This window comes from Corythoichthys intestinalis, chromosome 13, assembly GCF_030265065.1.
Source record: "Corythoichthys intestinalis isolate RoL2023-P3 chromosome 13, ASM3026506v1, whole genome shotgun sequence".
Classification (NCBI taxonomy): Eukaryota; Metazoa; Chordata; class Actinopteri; order Syngnathiformes; family Syngnathidae; genus Corythoichthys; species Corythoichthys intestinalis.
This window is the reverse complement of record NC_080407.1, coordinates 50340248-50364086: the sequence shown is the minus strand read 5'-3', so window position 1 is coordinate 50364086 and position 23839 is coordinate 50340248. Positions and strand designations below refer to the sequence as shown.

At 38.3% G+C, this 23839-nt stretch overlaps 1 protein-coding gene and 1 long non-coding RNA gene across 16 annotated transcripts in view; one reads left to right on the top strand and one right to left on the bottom strand.

Moving 5' to 3' along the window:
• Nucleotides 1–23839, top strand: part of LOC130928636 (neurexin-2-like) — a 774303-nt gene that overhangs the window by 661766 nt on the left and 88698 nt on the right. For all 5 annotated transcript variants that reach the window (XM_057855357.1, XM_057855358.1, XM_057855360.1 and 2 more), the window contains one exon: nucleotides 2715–2896. In XM_057855357.1, the coding sequence (XP_057711340.1) occupies nucleotides 2715–2896 (182 nt within the window). The remainder of the gene's footprint in view (nucleotides 1–2714; nucleotides 2897–23839) is intronic.
• On the bottom strand, nucleotides 16187–19486 carry LOC130928638 (uncharacterized). 11 transcript variants are annotated; one of them, XR_009066727.1, is made up of 8 exons: nucleotides 19361–19486; nucleotides 18740–18838; nucleotides 17279–18644; nucleotides 17157–17208; nucleotides 16892–16960; nucleotides 16669–16782; nucleotides 16516–16585; nucleotides 16187–16387 (listed from the first exon to the last, which is right to left on the bottom strand). It is a non-coding gene; the product is annotated as an uncharacterized LOC130928638 (long non-coding RNA). The 11 variants fall into 11 exon arrangements; XR_009066725.1 differs by having other exon boundaries at nucleotides 16188–16387; nucleotides 17279–18674; XR_009066731.1 differs by lacking the exon at nucleotides 19361–19486 and having other exon boundaries at nucleotides 16188–16387; nucleotides 17279–17339; nucleotides 17946–18674; nucleotides 18740–19057.

Here is a 23839-nt window from a genome sequence, read left to right as displayed (position 1 = left end):
ATCAACTCCTCATTCCCACCATGAAGCATGGTGGAGGGAGGATCATGATTTGGGGCTGTTTTGCTGCCTCAGCGCCTGGACAAATTGCAATCATTAATGGAATAATGAATTCAAAACTTTATCAGGATGTTTTGCAGGAAAACCTGAGGCCATCTATCAGACAGTTGAAGTTAAAAAGAGGGTGGATGCTGCAACAAGAAAATGATCCAAAACACAGAAGTAAATCAACTTCAGAAGAACAAAATACACATTCTGGAGTTGCCAAGTCAAAGTCCAGACTTGAACCCCATTGAGATGCTGTGGCACGAACTAAAGACAGCGATTCATGCCAGACGTCGAAGGAATCTGACTGAACTACAGCAGTTTTGTCGAGAAGAATGGACCAAGATTAGTCCTGATCGCTGTGCTAGACTGATATGCAGCTACAGGAAGCGTCTGGTTGAAGTTATTGCTGCCAAGTGTGTGTGTGTGTGTGGGGGGGGGGGGGGGGGGGCACAAAATATTAAATGTGATTGTTCACTTATGGGTTGTGAAAACCTATAAATGTTTGGATTGGTGGTTTTAGTTAAAACACTGTTTTTTCATCTGTGTGATTTTGACAAAGATCAGATCACATTTGATGATTTTATGCAGAAATATGAGAAATTCCAAAAGGGTGAGATACTTTTTCATACACCGTCCTTGTTTGTTTTCCTCGACAAACACTTGGCTTTTGCTTGTGATGATTTATGGCCCTGATTCTGACAACCTTCAGCAAAAAATGTCCGACAGTTTGCCCTTGCAGTTCACACAGATTTTGAAATCTTGATTCTGAAGTTCTTTTTTAGCTTGATGGTTGGTGAACTTCACTTCTTGGGGCGCAAACGGAGCTGGTAAATGAATGCGGATTACAATGTGTGAGAACCACAAGAACTGTAATTGTCATCAAAGCTGCAAACGTTCAAAGACCGTTAATATTTGGTACAAAAGCCTTTGTTTGCAATTACAGAGGTCGAAAGTTTCCTGTAGTTTTTCACCAGTTTTGCACATACTGCGAAGAGATCTTGGCCCACTCCTCCACACAGAACTTCTCCAGATCAGTCGGGTTTCTGGGCAGTCGCTGAGTCGCTCCCTTGCAAAAGAGTTGGGTGTTCAAATACATATTTTCTCCACTGTATGTTAGTTCACATCCTGCTTTATTTTGGTGGGTTCTTTTTTTTACTCTGTGTTCACCTTGTCAGTCTTGTTTTGCTTTCCCCTTAATCAGCTACATGCCCACACCTGCACATACTTAGCCTCTTGTTCCTTGTCTTGTGCCAGTGGGTCATTCTTGTCAAAGAAGCTGTAGGAAGCTTCTTCAGTTAACTTATTTTGTTGTTACTTGGATTTCTTTTGGACTTTCAAGCTGGCTTGTGTTACATGCCAGTAAAATAAAACCTGCATCTCTCCCGTCATCTCTTGCATTTGAGTCCAGCTGTGTGAGCCAACTTTGATTTTAAAAGGACAATCATTGGTTGATGGTTGCTTTGAAGCTAACGCAAAAGCTACCACTCATAATATTCCATTTTTTCCCTCCAGTGGTAACCTAGCCAAAAGAGTTTGACCCACCAACAGCGTTAAAGCAACACTAGGTAACTCTTCAACCTTTATAAAATATTTTCATAACATTTGTGAAAATATGTCGATTGAAAATTAGTTGAATGACACCTCTTTTATATCTTGAGGGGGTCTGTATCGCTTTTGCCGTCACTAACTTTGAGGAGGGTAGCAGGAACCCTGCCACAGACTGAACCCCGTGACTTCCCCCTCTTCCCATTCATCATAAAGACGGCAGTCAATGCCAACGATTTTGCGCGAATTCTGCAAAGATGGCAGAGCACCAAATGAGACAAAAAGTTTTGTCTGAGGAGGGAAAAAAGGGAGGCTACTAGGATATGCAGAGTAAACATTGGCCTGGCTTTCACTCGCTGGCGTAACGTCCCCCTCAACCGAACTCGTCAGCTCTGACAAGTTCGGACAGGGTGGTGGGGTTAGCCACACGCTTGCTAACCGTCATATGCTATAGTTTAGCTACAACTGGATTCATTACCTTGAAATGTTTGTTTAATCCATCTACAGGTGACCGGGAGATTCATTTTTGGTTGATTGATGATTTTATGACACTGCACAGGCAAAACAAGGCAAAACACGACCACTTTTTGTCCACCGGGGTCTCTAAAATCAAACAAAACTGAAAAGTTGAAGAGTTTTGCTTTAATATATCAAAAAAGTGAAATTACATAACGCTACTCGTCATACAACATTTGTACAAATCGCATAATTCATACATTAAATTTTTTAGGAAGGGTGCACTAAAGTTTTTCTAAAAACATACGGTTCAGGCACAATTTGCCAAAAATGTACCCATTCATTTCAAATGGGCAAAATTTCCTATTCATTTCAATAGCACAAAAACTTCCATTCACTCCTATTGATTTCCAACCTAGGTGACCCGATATCAACAGAAGGTGACCCTGAAATTCCAACCATCACAGCAAAGCTACCATCGCCCAATCTGCAGAAATTGCATTTTCTCATAAAAATCTCATAATGTCCCTATTTATAGGCTGTCAAGGGTTTTTAAAAACTTTCCATGCTACCATCTCAAATATATCAATAACATGAATTGTTTCGCAGGAGTTGCGTGTATTGTCATTTGTGATGTATTGATGTATTCTTTCCTCTTTGTGTTACAGCTGGGACAACATACATCTTCGGCAGAGGCGGGGCCCTCATCACGTACACGTGGCCGCCAAATGACCGGCCGAGCACACGGGCAGACCGCTTAGCGGTGGGCTTCAGCACGCAGCTGAAAGAAGCCATCTTGGTCAGGGTGGAAAGCGCCAAGGGACTGGGCGACTATCTGGAGCTTCACGTAGTAAGAGCAAACTTCTTGTTTTTGATAGTTTGAGTTTTATATGAGCATACAAGCCGAAACATTCATTGAAAGATGGAAATTATTGTTCAAAAAGGGGGAATGGTTTGATTGTTTGTTTTTTCCACGTAGATATACAGGTAGTACCCGGGTTATGAGTTCCATTTCTAGATGAACCCTTTAAGTACCTTTTAACACCCTCCAAATTAAAAAATAACTATATAAAAACATGTATTTTTACGCCATATTAACAAAATTTTAAAAAATGAGATATTACTTCGGTAATACCAATCACAACATAGTTCTTCTTCAAATAGCATTTATTAATTTGTCACCGTGAGACAATGAACACACAATTACAAACTACAATCATGACAAAGAGCGTACAATAATACCATAAAGTAAAACAATGGAGACACTGGGTTACAAAAACATACTTCAATGGCTGCACATTAATACCGAGAGAAATAAGGCCCAAATCTTGGGCAATTCAACAGAGGAAATGGCATCTACTGGACTGAATACGAACGCTGCTCAATAAGCTAGCCGGCTAATAGCGAGTTAACGGGTGGAAGGGCCATTTACAATTTCTCTGCATTCTTGAAATGTTAACTGGCATTCACCCCGTTTCCCAACATGAAAGCAATGCTTGAAACTAACAGAAAATAGCATTGGCATGACGTCGTCAAACAAGTCCAAGTACAACAAAGGAAAGTGAAACGCACATAATTGTAGAATAATGAAATGCCAGATATTCATACCTACAATCTCTAGCAAAATGTATGGAATCAGCAGTCTCGGACGAGCACTCACTCAGATGCTTTATCATGTAGAACAAACTCAGATAAAAAGCTTGAAAAAAATAATGAATTAGTTCAAAAGTGCAACTAAAAGTGCACTAAAAGAAATTGATGAAAAACATTGTAGTGGTCAGTAAATGTTACTTTTATTGAGCAAGTGCAGGGAAATGTACATAGAATCAAACCATTCTGAGGTAAAAAATATGGACTCATGAGAAACAATGAAATAACAAAACTAGGGATGTCAAAATTATCGCGTTAACGGGCGGTAATTTTTTTTTTTTTTCAATTAATCACGTTAAAATATATGACGCAATTAACGCACATGCCCCGCTCAAACAGATTAAAATGACAGCAGAGTGTAATGTCTGCTTGTTACTTTTTTTGGTGTTTGGCGCACTTTGCTGCCGCTATGGTCCAACTGATTTTATGGCTTTAAGCACCATGAGAGACAGCATGGTGTAATTATTGACGTCAACAATGGTAAGCTATTAGTTTATTTTTTTTATTTACTTTTTTTTTTACAAATTTTAATAAAACAAAAACATTAAGAGGAGTTTCAATATAAAATTTCTATAACTTATACTAACATTTATCTTTTAAGTACCACAAGTCTTTCTATCCATGGATCGCTTTAAGAGAATGTTAATAATGTTATGCCATCTTGTTGATTTATTTTTATGATAAACTAATACAGTACTTATGTACTGTATGTTAAATGTATATATCCGTCTTGTCTTTCCATTCCAACAATAATTTACTGAAAAATAATTACAATTAATAAATTTTTAGGCTGTAATTAACTCAATTAAAATGTTTAATCGTTTGACAGCCCTAAACAAAACACATTTCTAGTATTTAGTAGCACCATCTATGATTTTTATGACAGCTTGCAGTCTCTGAGGCATGGACTTGATGAGTATTCTATATCAATTTGGTGCCAACTCTCTTTGATTGCAGTTGCCAGATCATCCTTAATGGTTGGAGCCTTGCTTTGGACCATTTTTTTTTTTCAATTTCCACCACAGGTTTTCAATAGGGTTGAGATCTGGGCTATTTGCAGGCCATGACATTGGCTGGATGAGTCTTTCTCCAAGGAATGCTTTAACAGTTTTTGCTCTGTGGCATGATGCATTGTCATCTTGGAAAATAACATATTTTCAATTAAAGAGACAAGAAAGCTGTCTAAAATTTAAATGTAAACTTGTGCATTTATTGAAGATTTAACCACAGCCATCTCCCCAGTGCCTTTGCCTGACATGCAGCCCCATATCATCAAGGACTGAGGGAATTTTTGTTTTCTTCAGGCAGTCATCTTTGTAAATCTCACTGGAACAGCACCGAACAAAAGTTCCAGCATCATCACCTTGTCCGATGCAGATTCGTGTCTCTTGACAACTTCGTTTTGTTATCGCGGCGGGTAGTGGTCCCCATTACCCGTGAAAAACTATGTGATTCAAATGGGATTCCTCCTAAAATCTGAATTTTAGGGCTGACTATTTACTCTAAAAGTGTCAAAATCTGATCTGGTTGTGTTCAGACTGAGCCAAATTGTTGACACACCTGAGAGTGACGTCACTCACAGACAGTCAAATCCCATCTGAGCTGTTCAGACTAAGAAGGATATTGTCCATATCTGATATGAAACTACCTCCCGTTTCGATCTGTCTTGCAAAAATCACATTTCTGTGCTTTGGGGTTGTTCAGACTATCAAAGAGCCATCAAGTTTCAATCTGGTTGGGCTGGAAATCAAATTTTGGATGCCAATCTGAACAGAGCTTTCGAGACCCGGGTGCCAGCACACCCCTAGCAACCCCCAAAATTCTGCCCACCACAGATAGCTTGAGTCTTCTATTGGTAGCATTGATGTGTTCCTGATGTGCAACATTGGCAAGAGTCCAAACGTATTAACACTTCTTCCCATGCCTGGCAATTAGTCTCATTCATCTGGCTTTATTGCTTTCATATGTTACGCTTAAAGGTCATTTAAAAAGCAGCGCTAATGACAATTTTAAATGACAATTAAAGTGAGAGAAGGCAGTCGCATTAAAAGCACCATCGCCTGCTCTGATTGTCTCTTTGACCCCAGTTGGAGCATCAAGGCCAATTTAAATGCTCGGCGATAAATAATACTTAGTCGAGGCTGTGATGGGGAAAGTCGGCTACACGCACGGCAAACGTTGCTGGCTCGTGTTTGGGACACGACTTTTTCTTCGAATTTTAGTTAGTCTGAAAGTAAAGACGAGGTGCTGTTTTTACCTTCCCTCATTAGTCATTCATTCTCCTCCCGTTTTACAGGATTGCATCCTCCGTCAAATGTCAGTGGCTCATTTATCCCCTCGTTCCCTCCTGCTGCTCATTCTTCCACACGCGAGTGCCTCGGATGAAGCGGCCCGCCTCCTCTGCTCCCACCGCAATTACGTTTCATTTGCCGCCGTTCCTCCTGAGCCATTCCCCTAAATGACTCCTTTCAGCCGGTGCTGGGTGTTTAGGTCCTCTTAATTATGCTGCGTTCCTCTTTTAAAAGCGACTCGCAGTGAGAGCACCCCAGCCTCCGGAGGCTTCTACCTTGAGTGGCTTTGGAAGAAAAATAACAATTTGCGTTGTCACTGTGCCATACCTGATGAGAAAGCTTCAAGGACTTTTTGCTCTCTTTTACTAAAATATGTTATCAGAAACATATATTATTGCCATTGATTTAAAAATCTATAATATTTTGTACATGTTTGACCTACGCCATGTTTTACGCGCACAATGCACGCTGGGGGTGATGACACGGTTGGCCTGGACTGGGAGAATAGCTGTGCTAGCTAGCAGGTGAAGCTAGTATGACGACTGGGATGATTTTGTCACATTCTGCTGCTGGTCAGATTGTTTTGTTACAGAAATGTGGGATGAGTTCCCAACGTTGTAACTGCATCCAATTGCAGCTCATCAGCAGTTTCTTTAAACCGATCCTAGGCGGCTTGCCGAGATATTGACTTGCTGCCATTTGACAGTTTATATATCCCTTCGTTGGTAGTTGAATCTTTGCCTTTTTTTTTTTTTCCATTTGTCTGCCTCTCCCCGTGGTTTTTCCTTGTTTTTGTTGTTTTTATTGATCCCAACGTACCGTCACGGATCCTCTTTTTGTCTCCCATTTCGCAATGTTTTTTTGTGTGTTCAATGGACCCTTCTACGCAATCTCTAGTTCTTAAAGGATAAAGAATAAGTTAACATTTCATATTAAAACCCCTCTTTTTTTATACAACTTTTCTAGTAGGTCACCATTTTTGTTGACGTCACAGGGTGGTGAGGTCACTGCACTACGCTACCGGGCTTCCAGAGTATCACAGGCGACGCAAACACGTTATCCGTTCAGCCCTTTCAATTTGAACCCGAGAGGAACATTAATGAGCTGGACAACACTGTCGATATTTCACAAAACAAGCAGCAAAAGCAAAATGAACAGGAAAGATGAGATGAGAATAGGACAAAACTGTTTTGCCAAAATGTGCTACACTGGCAAAAAGTCCTACTAGAAATGAATTTGACATGCAAAGTACTACCGTGCGCTTTCAGCTTGTTTTGTTAAGATGCATACAGACAGAAAATACTTAAGATGCCTTTAGAAAATACATAAACGTATTATAAAATAAGGGTGGTTTAAATACGACATGTAACTAATGTGGTCAACAGATCAACAACCTGCTTTAAAGTTACCACAAGAAAGCACAATGCTTGAAAGTATGAGAGGGAATCAGATGCAAAAAGTATTTTGAGGCAATGAAAATTTAATAAAAGACTTAAAAAAAAAAAAAAGTACTCACCGCTTTTAGCCAATGTGCGCATGTGTTGGACGTCTCGCCGCGTAAATAACCAAGGAGAGCAACGAAGGGATCGAGAATAGGAACTGTCAAATAGCAGCAAGTCAATATCTCTGCAAGTCGCCTAGGATCGGTTTAAAGACACTGTTTAAATTGGATGCAAGTTTGACGTCAGGAACTCATCCCACAGCTCTGTAACAAAACAATCTGACCAGCAGCAGAATATGACAAAATCATGCCAGTCGTCATACTAGCTTCACTTGTTAGCTAGCGCAGCTATTCTCCCAGTCAAGGCCAACTACATCATAACCACGAGCGACCACAAAACATGGCGCCCTCCGTAGGTCAAAACATGTACTAAATGTTAGATTTTTAAATCAATGGCAATATTTTATGTGTTTCTAATCACATATTTTACTAAAAGAGAACAATTGTGGCTTATTAGAGCCTATGTCTTTAAATCCAAGGTTCCGTTTAAGCTGCCACTTATAACCAGAGACCGTTCTTCAAATTGATTGGACGTCGACAAGTGATAGTCACTCAAATTAACAGTAGAAAGATGAAAATAGCTTGTTTTTCTGTTTATTAGTCATTTTGTATAATTTCCCGACACCATGTATCGTTAACTGTCGTGTATCGGAAAACGAAGACTTTCACACCAGGGGCTGTGAAAACGAAATTAAAAAATAAATCATATAATTGAGTGGTGCTTGGCCCTGAGCTGCAGGTTTTCACCTCTGCCGAGCTGCAACATTGTGTGACGACTATCGTGTGAGAGGCACTAACACTTCTCAACAACATCTCAAAACGTAACAGACATGAGCGCTATCACCTGTCGCTTCCCGTTCTGATGAAAATGTGGGAATTACATGGACTATAGACATGCAATCATACTGTACGTGGCATTTAATGAACGCTACTTTTTTATCTTGCACGACCGGTTCGTCGTCAGAGAGCAGTACCGCAGTATTTGCTCATCAATGACTCATTCCTGATGGCATTTTTGGGCAACGATTTGAGAATAAAAAAGCAATGTTCTAAATGTCAGCAGAACATCTTTCTAACCCACACGTTAGGTAAATAATTTGGACACACAAGTTGTTGTGAGGATAAGGCGAATTCCCACAAGCGATAAAAACCCCTCCCCATTTTTTTTGACATCCTGCTGTCAGGTAAATGGACTGAGCTTGTATTAGGAAAGAGGACAAAAGTAAAGAGGGAAGGGCACATAATGGGAACGAGATAAGAAATTCTATCTCTGTGGCATGCTACTATCAGCTGTGTACACACGCGCTCATAATTCTATCACGACGGGAAGAGATCCATCTTTTAGGTAACGCATCTTCCTCTGACGAGAAGTGGATTGGAGTACAGTTCCTAGCACTTTCCCGTCCGACCTGTCTCGTTCAAACGGGCTCCTTCGTGTTTGTCAGCTTCTGACAAGACTTTGTACAGATGATCCGAAGATTCGGAGCATTTTTGTTGCCATAAAAGAGTGGTGAGGAAGACCGTAAAAGGTCAAAATGTTTTAAAAAAAAAATGCTATGCAGTGAGTGATCCCTCGGTTTTCGCGATTAATTTCGGGATCAGAACCCGCTGCAATAAGTGACACCACACAATTATTTCTTTAACCCTTCAACACGGAACGTGTCGACGGCGACACGTTTACGCAAATCATTTTTAAAGACTCATCACGCTGTAATTTCGTCACCCAAGTGCCACTGGTTGGTCTCATTTGAAAGTGCGGAAGTTGAGGTCCACGCCCGTTTTTACTTGAAGTCAATCGACCAAGTAAAACAGGAGATAATGTATAATAACTAGTTTTATTTCCCTCATAAATAAGCATTAACATACAAATCATTACTATTGACTTGTCACTTCGTCATTCTTTGCGCAACGCCTTATCAGTGGGGGCCGAGCTTCATTTAGTAATAGCCTAAGATGGCACTCATGTCGGATTTAAGTTTGGATTTACTTACGATTGGATTTAACTACGAAAGCTGTGCCGCATTCTAACCTGAAGGATTGTCTCAGGAATGATTTGCTCGAGGATTCAAGGTAAATATATGTTTCGTACCATGCATGTGTGATTGAAGCATTTATTTGCAGAAATTTTCTTCTTTGTTTACACATTGAGGCATATAATTTTCGTAACTGACTAGCCTCATAGTTTACTTTTAACCAAGAATCGAGACTGTTTTACGTCCATATTTATAAAGAATTCAGGGATTTAAGCATTCATTCACAAGAGTTTTCGCCTGAAAAGCTCTGTTTACGCTAGTGGCCGCTTGCCTCATTCGCTAACAAAAAATATTGTACTTTGACTATATGTGTAAAATAAACGCTAACTGCACGGTTTATTTTAACCAAAAATTGAGACTGTTTTACATCCATATCTATGAAGAATTCAGGGATTTAAGCAGTCATTCACAAGAATTTTCGCCAGAAAAGCTCCTTTTACGCCAGGCGGCCACTAGCCTCATTCGCTAACAGCATATAGTGTATAACGATAGTTACGTGGCATGTTTTCCTCAAGTATCAAGCTTCTGATGTTAAATTTAGTGATTTATCAGCTGTTGAAAACTTGCAGTTAATAAAAAAAAAAAAGTTGCTATTTTGGTCAAAAACGTATATATGTTAAATATTGCTATTGATCCTGAAAATATAGGCGATTATCTCTGCATTTGGTGATTTTTGTGCATCTAGTGTAAAATCCAAGACTTTTAGAGCCATTTTAAGTTGTGTTATACTTATATTCCATTATTTCCTGTCCTTTTTCAAAACCGAAAGCACCACAAGAGACTACATATCCCTGGAGCCCTTGTGAGGTCACGAAGGACGGACGTAATGTGAACATTTTTAATAAATTGCCCAGCGAGGTGCCACCTAAGGAGAGGGAGGCGAGGTAGTGATATCCTCCAAACCCTTTTTGTGTTAGATGATATATGGCAGAAAACACGAACAAAACTTAAAAGGCAATTTCTGCTCTTGCACTCCTCTTTAAAATAAACTGCTATATTCAAAGCAAAAAGAACTGTTGTGTTTGATAGAACAATGTCTATATGTTGCCATAGCAGATTCATGGCGCATTAAGCCCCCCTTTTTACCCTGGAAACCCCCGTTTACAGTCGTCGCCCAACCGCTTTTGTTTCAACCCAGCCATAAAACGAAGGTGATTATTATTTAAAAATTCTGTCATTTTTAGCTTAGAATCATTAATTGATGTCTAAAAAAAAAAAAGACAAAAAAATTATACTTGCATATTTTACTTTTAAAAGAGTTGCGTCACAATAAAAAAAAAATTGTCTTAAAATAGGTCACGAATTTAAGGAGCGGTGCAAGTGCAGAAACTGCTTTTTCGGCCTTGTCTGTGTTTTCCGCCATATATATTTTATAGGGCTGCCAAAATTATAGCGTTAATGGGCGGTAATTAATTTTTTAAATTAATCACGTTAAAGTATTTGACGCAATTAACGCACATGCCCCGCTCACAGATTAAAATGACAGCACAGTGTCATGTCCACTTGTTACTTGTGTTTTTTGGTGTTTTGTCGCCCTCTGCTGGCGCTTGGGTTCGACTGATTTTATGGGTTTCAGCATCATGAGCATTGTGTAATTATTGACATCAACAATGGCGAGCTACTAGTTTATTTTTTGATTGAAAATTTTACAAATTTTATTAAAACGAAAACATTAAGAGGGGTTTTAATATAAAATTTCTATAACTTGTACTAACATTTATCTTTTAAGAACTACAAGTCTTTCTGTCCATGGATCGCTGAAACAGAATGTTAATAATGTTAATGCCATCTTGTTATAATAAACAAATACAGTACTTATGTTAAACAAATACAGTACTTATGTACCATATGTTGAATGTATATATCTGTCTTATCTTTCCATTCCAACAATAATATACAGAAAAATAGGGCATATTTTATAGATGGTTTGAATTGCGATTAATTAATTTTTAAGCTGTGATTAACTTGATTAAAAATGTTAATCGTTTGACAGCCCTAATATTTTAATAAATAGTTTTTAAGCACTTCAAATGTAATTATGATAAGTTTTAAACATGTTATTGTCCCACTGAATTAATTTCAAACAAGAGTAAAGTAGAAAAATGCTTGTCTTTATTAAATGCATCATTGAGTGAGTCCACTCAAATCCGCTCAAGCTGCTCACTTAGAATGAGTTGCCACAGCAACTGTTTAACGAGTTAAACAATGACTGACGCGTGCAGCGCTTTGAAGTTTAGGCTCCCAAGCATCTCTGGCAAGATCAAACTCTAACGTCTGTCAATCATTGTTAACTTTAATAAGCGACTTAATTGCACTGCCAGACCAAGAAAAGCAGCAGGAGGGAGAAGGAGACTAAGGGATCAGTTCCAGACAGCTCGTCTGTATTTAATTAATTTTTAATTGAAAAAAAGAAAATCCGCAATGGGCTGAGGGCGCAAAGTTTGAAGCCTGAAGTAGCGAGGGATCACTGTATAACAATGGTTACGGTATGTGTAGTGGTAGTAACCTCTGGTTACCTAACGACAGTGATTCACAACCACCGGGCCGGGGACTGGCACGGGTCCGTGGCGCATTTGCTACCAGGCCGCAGAATAATAAATAATAGTTAACAACCCTCCTCTTGACACATAAATATGCCTGTCTACTCTGTTGACCAATCCGCCTAGAGATTTGTGTTCATAGTTCTCTAGTTGCCCGCCATTACTGGGGTGTTTGCACATCTATAGCAGTACAGCGTCAGTCAATGTAAACGGCAAGAGTTAGCTATGAGCTGCGGGCGGTACACCTTAGCAATGATGGACGGGGAACTTCTGGTGGGTTTGCTTGGATTAGTCGATATAATAATAAAACTGAATAGGAAGTCGTCATTGGAGCTAGCATCAATCATTTCACATATATGTGCGCTTGTCCTCGATAATGACATAGGTGCATCAGATTTCTCCCGGGAAATAATTAGGCCACACTTTAGCTAAGATCATCAATATTTTGATTTTGATTTTTGTGTTTATATACAGGGACACCTTTTTAAAACAATAAATCGATTTTTGGTAGGAGCATATGGATAACTGTTTTCACTACAAAGTATCGCAATATACTGTATCACATAGTATTGTCACACCCCTATTTTCAACCATGAATATTAGCATACTATTTTGTTTGACATCACATAACACCACGATGCAAGTGGGTTACTGTAGTTTTATATACTTTATTGTGTAGTTTTTAGCATTAATTGTTCCTGTGATAATGCATGCTGTCATAATGCGCTATCCGCACTGTTGAACCAAACCGCGGCCTTTATCATTTTTTACCAGCAGTTACACAATATGTAGGAGGAGGTCTAGACCATAACCAATATTTTATACTGCCACTTTAGTTTTCGCTTGCACCCGACCCACTCTTGCTTTGTAAAACCTAGTTTAAACTAGAGGGGCCTGTTTGTAGCTTCATGGCTTATAAGCAATAAATAGGCCATGCCGGCTTTTTAATATGAGCGGCGGTACTCCTACTTGCCGCCGCATTGCTGACGTGAAGTGTTTTATTTCGTTGTTTTCACTCCGACTCCAAGTAATAGGGAGGCCATTGTGGGTTATTTGTTATGCATAAAGAGATGAGTCATTGATGAAGGAGGCAAATATCGGAGTCATTCACTTTATGAAGCCTTCATAAACTTTCTAAAGGGCTTGATGGATTGGCTGAATGAAGTCCAGGCACTTGTGTTAGATTCACCTCGAACTTTGCAAACTGCTGTATTGTTTTCAAGGATGTCATCTTTTGGGGGGTGTTGGCTTGTCTGTTTGTCGGTAATGAAGGCAGCAGTGCACGTGCTTCCTAGTCGTTATGTTTATTGCGAGGCAAGGTGTTGCATTAAATGTCCTCCGGGAAAGTGTCTCATCTGCAATTATGGGCCAGCGGGCAGGACGCTTCCAACGGTAACGCCATCACTTCCTTTACAATCCCTGCTCATAACCTTAAATAGAGGCTGCTCTTGATTTTCCACCGAGGAGCAATCCATCACCGCAACGGCCTATTTGCTGCAGGGTGCTGGTGCGGCATGGTAAATACGACATTATGACCTTGTTCTGACCCCACCTTGCAAACCACTAGTCAAATTCCAGAAATGTGGGCGCCAAAATTGCTTTCCTATCTAAATGCAACCGAAAATTGTGTCAAAGCTTGAAATTTACAGTAAAGAAGCATCAGACTACATTAACTGACTATCCCCAGACTTCATCCTAAGCAGCCACATTCAAAGCATCGTCATTTTTCTGACCTTTGTGACCTTTGACCCTTTTATCATATTACTGTTGAATAGGCTAATTTGTTCTTAAGTTATAGCAAAATTCCTTTCCTGACCTCTGGGACCTTTGACCTCATGATCCCAAAATTGAATCACCTCTTGTATTTCGTAGTGAAAACATATCCTGCAAGTTTGATAGCAATACTTATCTGTTCTTGAACACAAACATACATAGATAAGTATACTTTGGATTCTTACGGAGGCCCGAAAGGGAAATCGACAGAAATAAAATAAATTTAAGCAATCTCGCACGCACCAGAAACAATCTTGTAAACATTAGCAGTATATACTGTTTAAGCTAGCGGACTTTTGCTATGCAAGTTTGCTCATTGTTGTAAACATTAGCAAGTTAGCCAATTGCAACAATTGGTTAACTTGCTGGAGCAAGCGGAAGATGATGGATCGATGGATGGATGGATGGATGGACTTTTGCTATGCAAGTTTGCTACTTGTTGTACAAAATTCCGCTAGCTTAAATGCTATATAATGCTAATGTTTACCAGACAGTTTCTGGTGCACACCAGATTGATTAAATTTATTTCTGTTGATGTCACTTTAGACACTCCGTAGATTCTAATTGACGAATATGCTAATCAGTTGCAATTAACTTGGGTCAAATAGTTTTTTGTTGAAGGGTACCTGAGCCTGCCCCCTTTAGCTTCAAAATGAATTCCAGCAGCATCTTTGCAACCTTTGACCCTTTTATCATATCACCTACCCTGCAAATTTAGAGTTAAATAGGCTAATTTGTTATCAAGTCATAGCAAAATTCATTTTCTGACCTCTGGGACCTTTGACCTCATGACCCCAAAAATGACTCATCTCATCAGTTTCGTATTAAAAACATATCCTGCAAGTTTGATGGTAATACTTATCAGTTCTTGAACACTAAACATACAAACATAGATAAATATACTTTGGATTCTTACAGAGGCCCTAAAGAGACATCAACAGAAATAAAAATAAGTAATCTGGTGTGCACCAGAAACAATCTTGTAAACGTTGGCATTATATACCGTTTAAGCTTGCGGGCTTTGACTATACAAATTTGCTCATTGTCGTAAACATTAGAATTATATACCATTTAAGCTAGCTGACTTTAGCTATACAAGTTGGCCAATTGCAACATTTGGCTAACTTGCAAAGCTAGCTTAAATGCTATATAATGCTAATGTTTACCATATAGTTTCTGGTGCACACCAGATTGCTACAATTTATTTCTGTTGATATCCCTTTAGACACTCCGTAGATTGTAATTGACGAATATGCTAATCAGTTGCAGTTAACTTTCGTCAAACATAATTTTTTGTTTGTGTCTTCAAAATCCATTACAGCAGCATTTTTGTGACCTTTGACCCATTCATTATATCACTTACCCTGCAAATTTCACCAAGAGAGTCTGGCTGCAGCCCGCCTCTCTCAGTACCCTGCGCCGCTCGTCTCAGTACCCATCCCGCAGACAGGAAGTGACGCAATATCGCAGCTCTCAGACCGGAAATGACAACATGAAACAGCGCTCGAGCTACGAGCTTCCGGTTTTATCGTAATAGTTAGCGTCCATTCGAACGTAAATACTAGTTTACTTTCCTTTTCGCACGTCTTTTATGTTCGGTTTCAGCATCACTCATTATTATTTAAATAATAATTTATTTCCATGCTCCTTAAATTGATTTGGTGAAATCGGGAGATTAACTCTTTAAGCGCGGTCAGTTTGTTAAAGCCTGCTGATTTTACCAAAATGAAAAACACGGTTACAGTACATCAAAATTAAAATACACACTACTGCAATAAAGGTTTAATTGGTGACTGAGAGATCGCATGTGACCTATCACAGTGTGTACTTTAGTTTGTCAATTGTAAAATATACTCCAATTGAGAATTATTAGAAATTGCTGTCATCCTTACATTTTTATGAACGGACACATTAATATAGCTTCATTACAATTTAATGTATCAAAAACGTAATATTCTCTCAATGTTGCAACCAAACCAATTTTGTCTTTCATTTTGCTACTTAAATTCATTCATGTGGGTGAAGATCCTAATTAACTAATTCAGAAACTATATTAAACTTTCTGCTCCAGGAAAGGCACCTTTATTTCAAACAGAAATGACAAAATAGTTGTCATGTGTTAGTTGTTCTTTTCTTTTATCCCAGACAATAGTTGTAGGTTGTTTTAATTACCTGACATTTTTCGGCAAGCCTTCATCACAGGTAATTAAAACTACCTACAACTAACATCTGGAATAAAAGAAAAAAAAACAACTAATTTATAAGTGTAGAAAAATGAACTCAATACAACCAGTTCTAATATGGTAAACTTTATTTTTATTATTTTTTTATTATTATTGAGAGAATACCAGATATTTTCTTTGGTCAACAATCTCCTCAAAAAAGGTAAATCCATCTTCCAGATGGTTGAAACAGAACTTAAATGGCTCCAAGACATTGTAGTTCGTGCTCATCCTCTTCCATCTGCAGGATGCTTGGGAACTCCTACTGCATTGATCCCCCCCCGCCCTGTCCGAGGCTTTTGTGCTGTCTTGCACAATCCTTTTACCAAAACTGTTCATTGGAAAAGAGAAAGAAAACAGCTATTTGAATATTACATAATAAAAATTATGCTTTGTTAATTTTATACTTGATTTTTCTTTTCAGGCATTGCATTAAACTAGATATATAAACAATCTTACCATTTTTTCCCGCCATATCTTTTTGGAGTGGGCCACCACTAACTTGAAGGAGCTGTGGTTGCACCTCTTCCTAAAAAAAAATCAGTGAATAAAGGGGGACATGTTCAAAAGTGCGTCAGAGTAATGGACACTAAAAAGTCTTTAAAAGCTGACCTCAGCAATTATATTCAAATTTCACTTCTGTAGCTGATAGACTGGTGGCACTTCACCCTGCAGTAATGCTTTTGCCTTATCTGTCCAATGGGCAAACTCTTTCCTGTGGCTCACCTAAGTTGAAAAAATACAAAAATAAGTATTCCACATTTTCCAACAAAGAATTAAGGTGCTGTGCACCTACTTTCCTATGAATGCCATATCAACAGTTTCAAAGACTTACCATGCACCCAAGTTTGAAATTGTCCACTAGCAATATACACCACCACTTCCTCAGAGTTGGCATATCAGTCTAACAAAAATTAAAAACAAGTGTAAATAAAGAATAACGACAAGGATATTTTGTAGCCCAATTTGAATGATTCGGTGAACTTCATTTTACAATGGTTAAACTCAAAGAGAGCATCCAGAACAGTGCAAAGAGCATACTACAAATGGATAAATGAATACAAATATAACAGAGGACAAAATTGGACAGTTAAACTCACCTACCAACATGAAGATGCCACAGTCCTTCCCCTATGGCTGTCCCGAAAAACCCTAACGTAAGAATTTAACCGAGTCACTTCCTTCAAGTTTTGAATCAATGAATACACACTTTTACAAATACCTCTATTTCACTTCCAATCCTCTCTTTCCATGTCCCCCTGTTGATTGACTGTCAACGTTTTCTGCAATTGAAAATATAGGTTTATATTAAATACAGTAGTTAAACAATTACAAACGTGTTTCCATGCATAAGAACACCAACCAGTCAGGTTTAAATGATTCATGCAAACAAAACAAGGGCGTAGGTTTGCATAGGGACGGTAGGGACATAACACGACCAACTTTTCAGGATGCTAAAGTTGTCCCCACCAACTTTTGAGCAACCTTATTTGCATTATATTCGTCCCTACCAATGTTGAGACCGGGCCAATGCCCTTGAAACAAAACATTCGCAATTTTAGAGTGGCATTTTAGAATTTTGCTTCAAATGATTGGATGAATCATCTGGAGTGCAATTCTGCTTTAATTGAAGGGGCAAAATAAAAGGATCGACTGGAACATACCTTCAAAACCAAACAAGGCTATTCTGGATCATCATGGAAACGCCATGCCAATATGAATGGTTACTGAATTTCATTAGAGATAACAATAGTTCTCTGATCTCAAGATTGGATCTGTTTTTCTTCCCACAAATAATTGGAATTTGGATCATTTAATTTGTTATGATTTGACTGTTCTTTGAAAATGAACCAATGCTCCAAGTTGTAGTTGTTACTAATCAGCCTTACAGGCAGATGCATGTGTGGGTCACATCCTGTAGGCTTTCACCATGTTGCAACAACATAGGGGTCAGCCACAAATATGGTCCTTCCCTGAAAAATACATAATCTATACACACGGACATATGTTATATAAATACAAACGTACGCAGACACCTACATGAGCCCATACAAGCATTCTGTAGGCTACATAGTTAAAATAATACCCTACACACGCCAAAAAAATACTTTTTTATACCTTTGAATGAGCTACTTGTTAGACAAGTTATAAATATGCATTTCATATCTGCAAAAAAACAAAAACAAAAAGTTACATTTTACTTAATTGTACAAGTGACATTATGTTCTTTAGAGAAACTAAATCCTCAAAATTCACAGTTGATTCCATTTCATTGTTCAGGCCAACGTTCCAAAAGTCAGCACGTGTCAATCAAACTTTCTTTTTTTAGACAATCAACACCATTTCTGGCCTCTTTATATTCAAGATTTGCATAAGCTAATGAGAATGTTGATTGGTTAAATAAACAAAGAGTAAATAATCAATTATGTCCAATTGTTAACTAATATAAGGAATAATAAGCCTATCCAGATTTCCACTGAGCACAACATTTGTCTCAGACATAAAACATACCAGCCGTTCCTGGGCAGGATGAGTTTGAACCGTCCATGAAGCTCGGCATGGTCTTATATTGTCACCATTGGTCCTGTCTGCACAGTGGGTTTTACAGTGTTCGATGTCTATCAAAAAAAAAGTATTCAGCACAGTCCAAAATCTAAAGTACATTAATATTTATGCTACTTACTTCCATTTGGATCTGTGTGACATCCCTGTATCTGCATGGGAAGACTACCATTTGAGGGTCGTGATTTAGTTTCTTCCCAATGGGGTGGTGATCTTGCAGCTAGTAAAAAAAAAAACAAAATAATGAAAAAATATATAGCTAAGCAGAGTAACAATATCAAGAAAAAATTACAACCTTGTCCTATTTGGATCATGTGACAACATTCAAACTACAAAGGACCAGACAAAACAAATGAAGGCAAAACAACAATACCATACAACAACAAAAACAGCGAGCTGCGAATTGCAGGCATGTACATAATGAAAAATAAGAGTGCAATATAATGAAAACTACACAAAGAAGACTATTCATTGTGAAAAAAAAATGTAAAAAGCATTAGCAGCATTAGCGAATTCGCTGCTGAATTCATCAGTACGTATTAAACAATATAAGTAGAGCAAAGTCACATGCAGTTAGTAAAGGAAGACATTATTTAAATTACATTAAGAATACTAGATATAAGTACGGTCTTTTCAACTCAGAATAAACACTTCATATTTTCACCGCAAGTCTTGTTTAACTATTTAACATTTTTAAACATGCATACGCTTTTAAAAACTTTTTTTCAGTGCGGCCATTTACCGTGTTTTTTTCGCGAGAGGTGAAATAACGTAACTTGTTTTCGTCGCAAGGGTTGACGACATTTCCGGTCTGAGGGGACTGAGAGCTGCGGTGTTGCGTCATTTCCTGTCTACGGGATGGGTACTGAGAAGAGCGGCGCAGGGTACTGAGAGAGGCGGGCTGCAGCCAGACTCCTCTCGCAAATTTACAGTTAAATAGGCGAATTTGTTATCAAGTCATTGCAAAATTCTTTTTCTGACCTCTTGGACCTCATGACCCCAAAATTTATCACCTCTTCCATTTCGTATTAAAAACATATCCTGCAAGTTTGTTAGCAATACCTATCCGTTCTTGAGGTATTTTGAACACAAACCTACCCAATCTAACGTGGATTTCAATTACTTCTGTAGGTAAACTGATTATCAGTTGTAATAAAACTTTGGTCCAACACCATTTTTTCTTAAAGGGTACCCGAGTCCCCCTTCAGCTTCAAAATCCATTCCAACAGTTACTTTGCCCTTTCACTCAAAATCCAATTACAGTACACAATAAAAGAAACATTAGCAATATCCCCATCAACACAGTCTGGACTTCATACTTCTGGCTTGGCACATTTTCAGCATTTATCTGGTGTTTTCAGTGCAAAGTTTCACTGATGAGTGTAGGCTGTTTTTACATTGAGCATTTGTGGTGCCCAATCGCACTGATGTTAAATCTTTCATGCACTATCACCTGATAAGGCGCAAATAATATTCGCTTGCAGCACCGCTTGTATTACTTTCATAAATCTTCAGCAATAGTACTCTTTTTTAAAAAAGAAAATATTTATCTTATTTAAGTCTGTACGTATCAGTACGCTTGTGTCCGTGTGTGTGTGTGCCCGGCAGCGTAAAAGGTCGGTGAGGTGAAAACGATCAAAAGACTGAGCTTTTATGTTGGCGGCAGCAACATCCACACAAACTAGAGCTCGCAAAACTGCCTTGTAAAAGTCTCGTCAAAACGTTGTTGCAGAAACGCGGCAAGAAGGCTGTAAAGCTTTCTCTTTGTTCATACTTCCTTCATATGTGTTCTTAAATCATCTCCTCTCACAGCGCGTCGTGGGTTTTTTTCCGCTTCGCAAATTGGACAATTAGCCGCGCATCTGGCAACATGATTGAGCGGCTCGGCCAGACATTATGTCGATGCCAGTGTTTAATGTGCAAAATAGGACCGTCTTGGAATATCGTTCCTAGAATTTGAATTACAGACTCGACTACTTTCTCTGGTGTTGGTGCCAATGCGATGGAACCATCGGAAGTGTGGCATTCCGCCAAACGTGGGTCTTGTTTGAAAACTTCTTCACTGAGCTGTAATGTGGACTGGATTTTGAGGAGAAATGTCGAGAGACCGCTTTGACTCAGAGGAGTTTTCTGTAATGACTTCATGTCGCTCGCTCGCCTTCTTTTGGATCTGCGCTTCTGCATCCAGACAGATTTTAGATGCAGAGCTGTCTTTTTAACTAGAAAATGCAATTTCTGTAGGAATTGCAAGGGTAGTGTCAAGTTCAAAAACAGATCCTTAGGTAGACATTCGTAAAATTACCCAAAAATAAGGAGAGAAGATACTCAGTTTTCTTGGCCAAGGAGAGCAAGGAGGGACTAGACAGTGAAATGCTAGATTACGCTGCTCAGTCACCAAAATTGATCTAAACTCCTTGCTCTTTCTTTTATTAGGGGCTTGTCCTAACACAGAAAGGTGCCGCCCTAAAGGGAGGGGGAAAGCAAGCTGGAGACACCCATGTGATTTTGATTGGCTATGTGTGAGCATATAGGCGGAACTAACTAAATACACGTGTTTAAGCAAAGGCACTTAGATAAAGTGGTCAGAATGACCCAGACACTTCAGTTATGCAACGCTGCGGCCATGGAAGATGTCATCAAATGGAAGATGTCCTCGAGAGTCTAGAAGAAAGTCTAGACGGCAGATGCTGAAGATGTCCCGGAAGGTCTAGTTACGCAATGATGCGGCCATGAAGCAAGGCAGATGTCATCCCGACCCTCTTTACTCTTTATAACACTTAAACATTATACTACAACCTAGTATAGCAAGCAATAATCATTTACTGGTTATATCAATTAGAAAAAATATGGCAATATGTATTATGTATGTATTAGGTATGTATGAGCACAAGCAAATATTCAATCAATCAAGCAAATATTTAATCAACCCTCGATAATTAAATCAACAGGTAGCTTTGTTGTGATGTTTGTTATATCCCAGTCACTTCCTGTTGATTTTGAGGCATCGGTTCAACTCCTGTTGATTTTGTGGCATTTCTGGGTTACTTAAAGTGCGTATGGCAGGATAAAAAAAAGTCTTAAATAGCATTACCGTATTGGCCCGAATATAAGACGGTGTTTTTTGCATTGAAATAACACTGAAAAAGAGCGGGTCGTCTTATATTCGCGGTCTAGACATTATACCCATTCACAATGCTAGATGGCGCCAGATATCATTGAAGCGATGTTCTGTCATGACAGATCTCAGCTACTCTCAAGTTTAACCAGTTTGCATTATTTTATTGCAATGTTTTTCCTTATTCAGATTTTTTTCAAGACTACGGTTACAGTTAGACTTTGATGGTTAATGCAGTTATTGCAATTTTGTTGTTTTATCACAATAGATTGGTTTATTTACATTTCAAAAACCAGAAGCCATTCATTTATGAATGTGATTGCACTTTAGTTTACATATTTAAATGTTCAGATATCAAGATTTGAATGAGGCAAAATAACATTCTTTTTCTCTCAAATATATTGTGTTAGAATCATTTGTTTCGGATGTACTGTAATTATTCTGTATAAAAATTAATTTGGTGTTCAAAAAGTCCTTTTTCAAGCTTGAGTCTTGAAAAAGAGGGGGTCGTCTTATAATCAGGGTCGTCTTATATTCGGGCCAATATGGTATTATGTGAGTTAGAATCATATTTAGAGACGATTTGACTATATACAACAATTTGGCAAAGGACAGATGACGAGAAATTAGTCTTTTAATCTGCCGTTTAGACACGCCTACCATTATAGGGCGCTAGCGTCCCCGCCAACAGGTGGATGACGTCGGCAGGGTAATGGTTTCATCTGATTTTGAATTGATTTTTGAATTCAGCCCATTCAGGGGAAATCATTTAGAACGAGGAAAATTCGCCAAAGAGTGCCGCAAAATGCCATTCTAGTATTTTTCCCCAATAGCTAAATAAATGGCATGGTTATAACAAATAACAGTCTTGTGCTAATTGGAATATGAAATAATAAAAATGCATTTATTCAGTATGACATGGCAAAATTACTCACCTTTACCGTCGCACCGTAACTTTGGCTCGAAATATTTACGTAAAATGAATGACAACTGCTCGTTTTTGGCTTTTAACCAAAGATCTAGACTGTTATATGTTCTTATCTGTAGAATTTTCCGTGATTTAAGAATTTATAAGGATTTTGAACTTAACAAGCTCTTTGTTTTGTGGCGGACGCCATGTTGGGTTACGCAATACCTTAACTTTGGCTTGAAATATTTACGTAAAATGAACGATAACTGCCAGTTTCTTGTTTTTTTTTAAACCAAGAATCTAGTCTGTTTTACATTCATATCTGTAGCAATTCTGCAATTTTAGCATATATTTACAAGAATTTTCAACTTAAAAAGCTCTTTGTTTTGTGACGGCCGCCATGTTGAATTTTATTGCGGAATTCAACCTAAAAAAAGTTGGGATTGTGTATAGAAAAATGCATATTTTGCTTTTTTTGAGTAAAATTAAGATGATTCTGCATACTTTCTTCAGGTATTTGAGTGATTATTAGATTTATTAACTGTTGAAAAAAATTGAAGTTGCTATTTTGGGCAAAAACTTGTATGTTGAATATTGCTATTGTTCCTGAAAATATAGGTGATTATCTCTGCATTTGGTGATTTTTGTGCATGTAGCGTAAAATTTGAGAAGTTTATAGCCATTTTAAGTTTTGTTATACTTGTTATATTTGTATAAAAAATAAGTACCGTATTTTTCGGACTACAAGTCGCTCCTGAGTATAAGTCGATCCAGCCATAAAATGCCCAACGAAGAGAAAAAAAACATACAAGTCGCACCGGAGTATAAGTCAAATTTTTGGGGAAAATTTACTTGATAAAATCCAACACATAGAACAGACATGTCATCTTGAAAGGCAATTTAATATAAAAATACAATAGAGAACAACATGCTAAATAAATGTACAGTGTACAATGCATGAACAACGAAATGTGAATATACTGTCCTACGCTACGGCTTGGTCCTGGCTATACAGCGAACTCCCAAAAGACAATGCTGGACGTCCGTATAATTTGCTGAATCAATTTGGTCCTCGATAGAAAACAGGTTCGCATCAACGTAAATAAATGATAATTAGGTACTATTAGTAATAAGTAACAGGTTAGCATGCGTTCGCTATCATTAGCACATCGTTCAAACAACCACACAACTGGCTC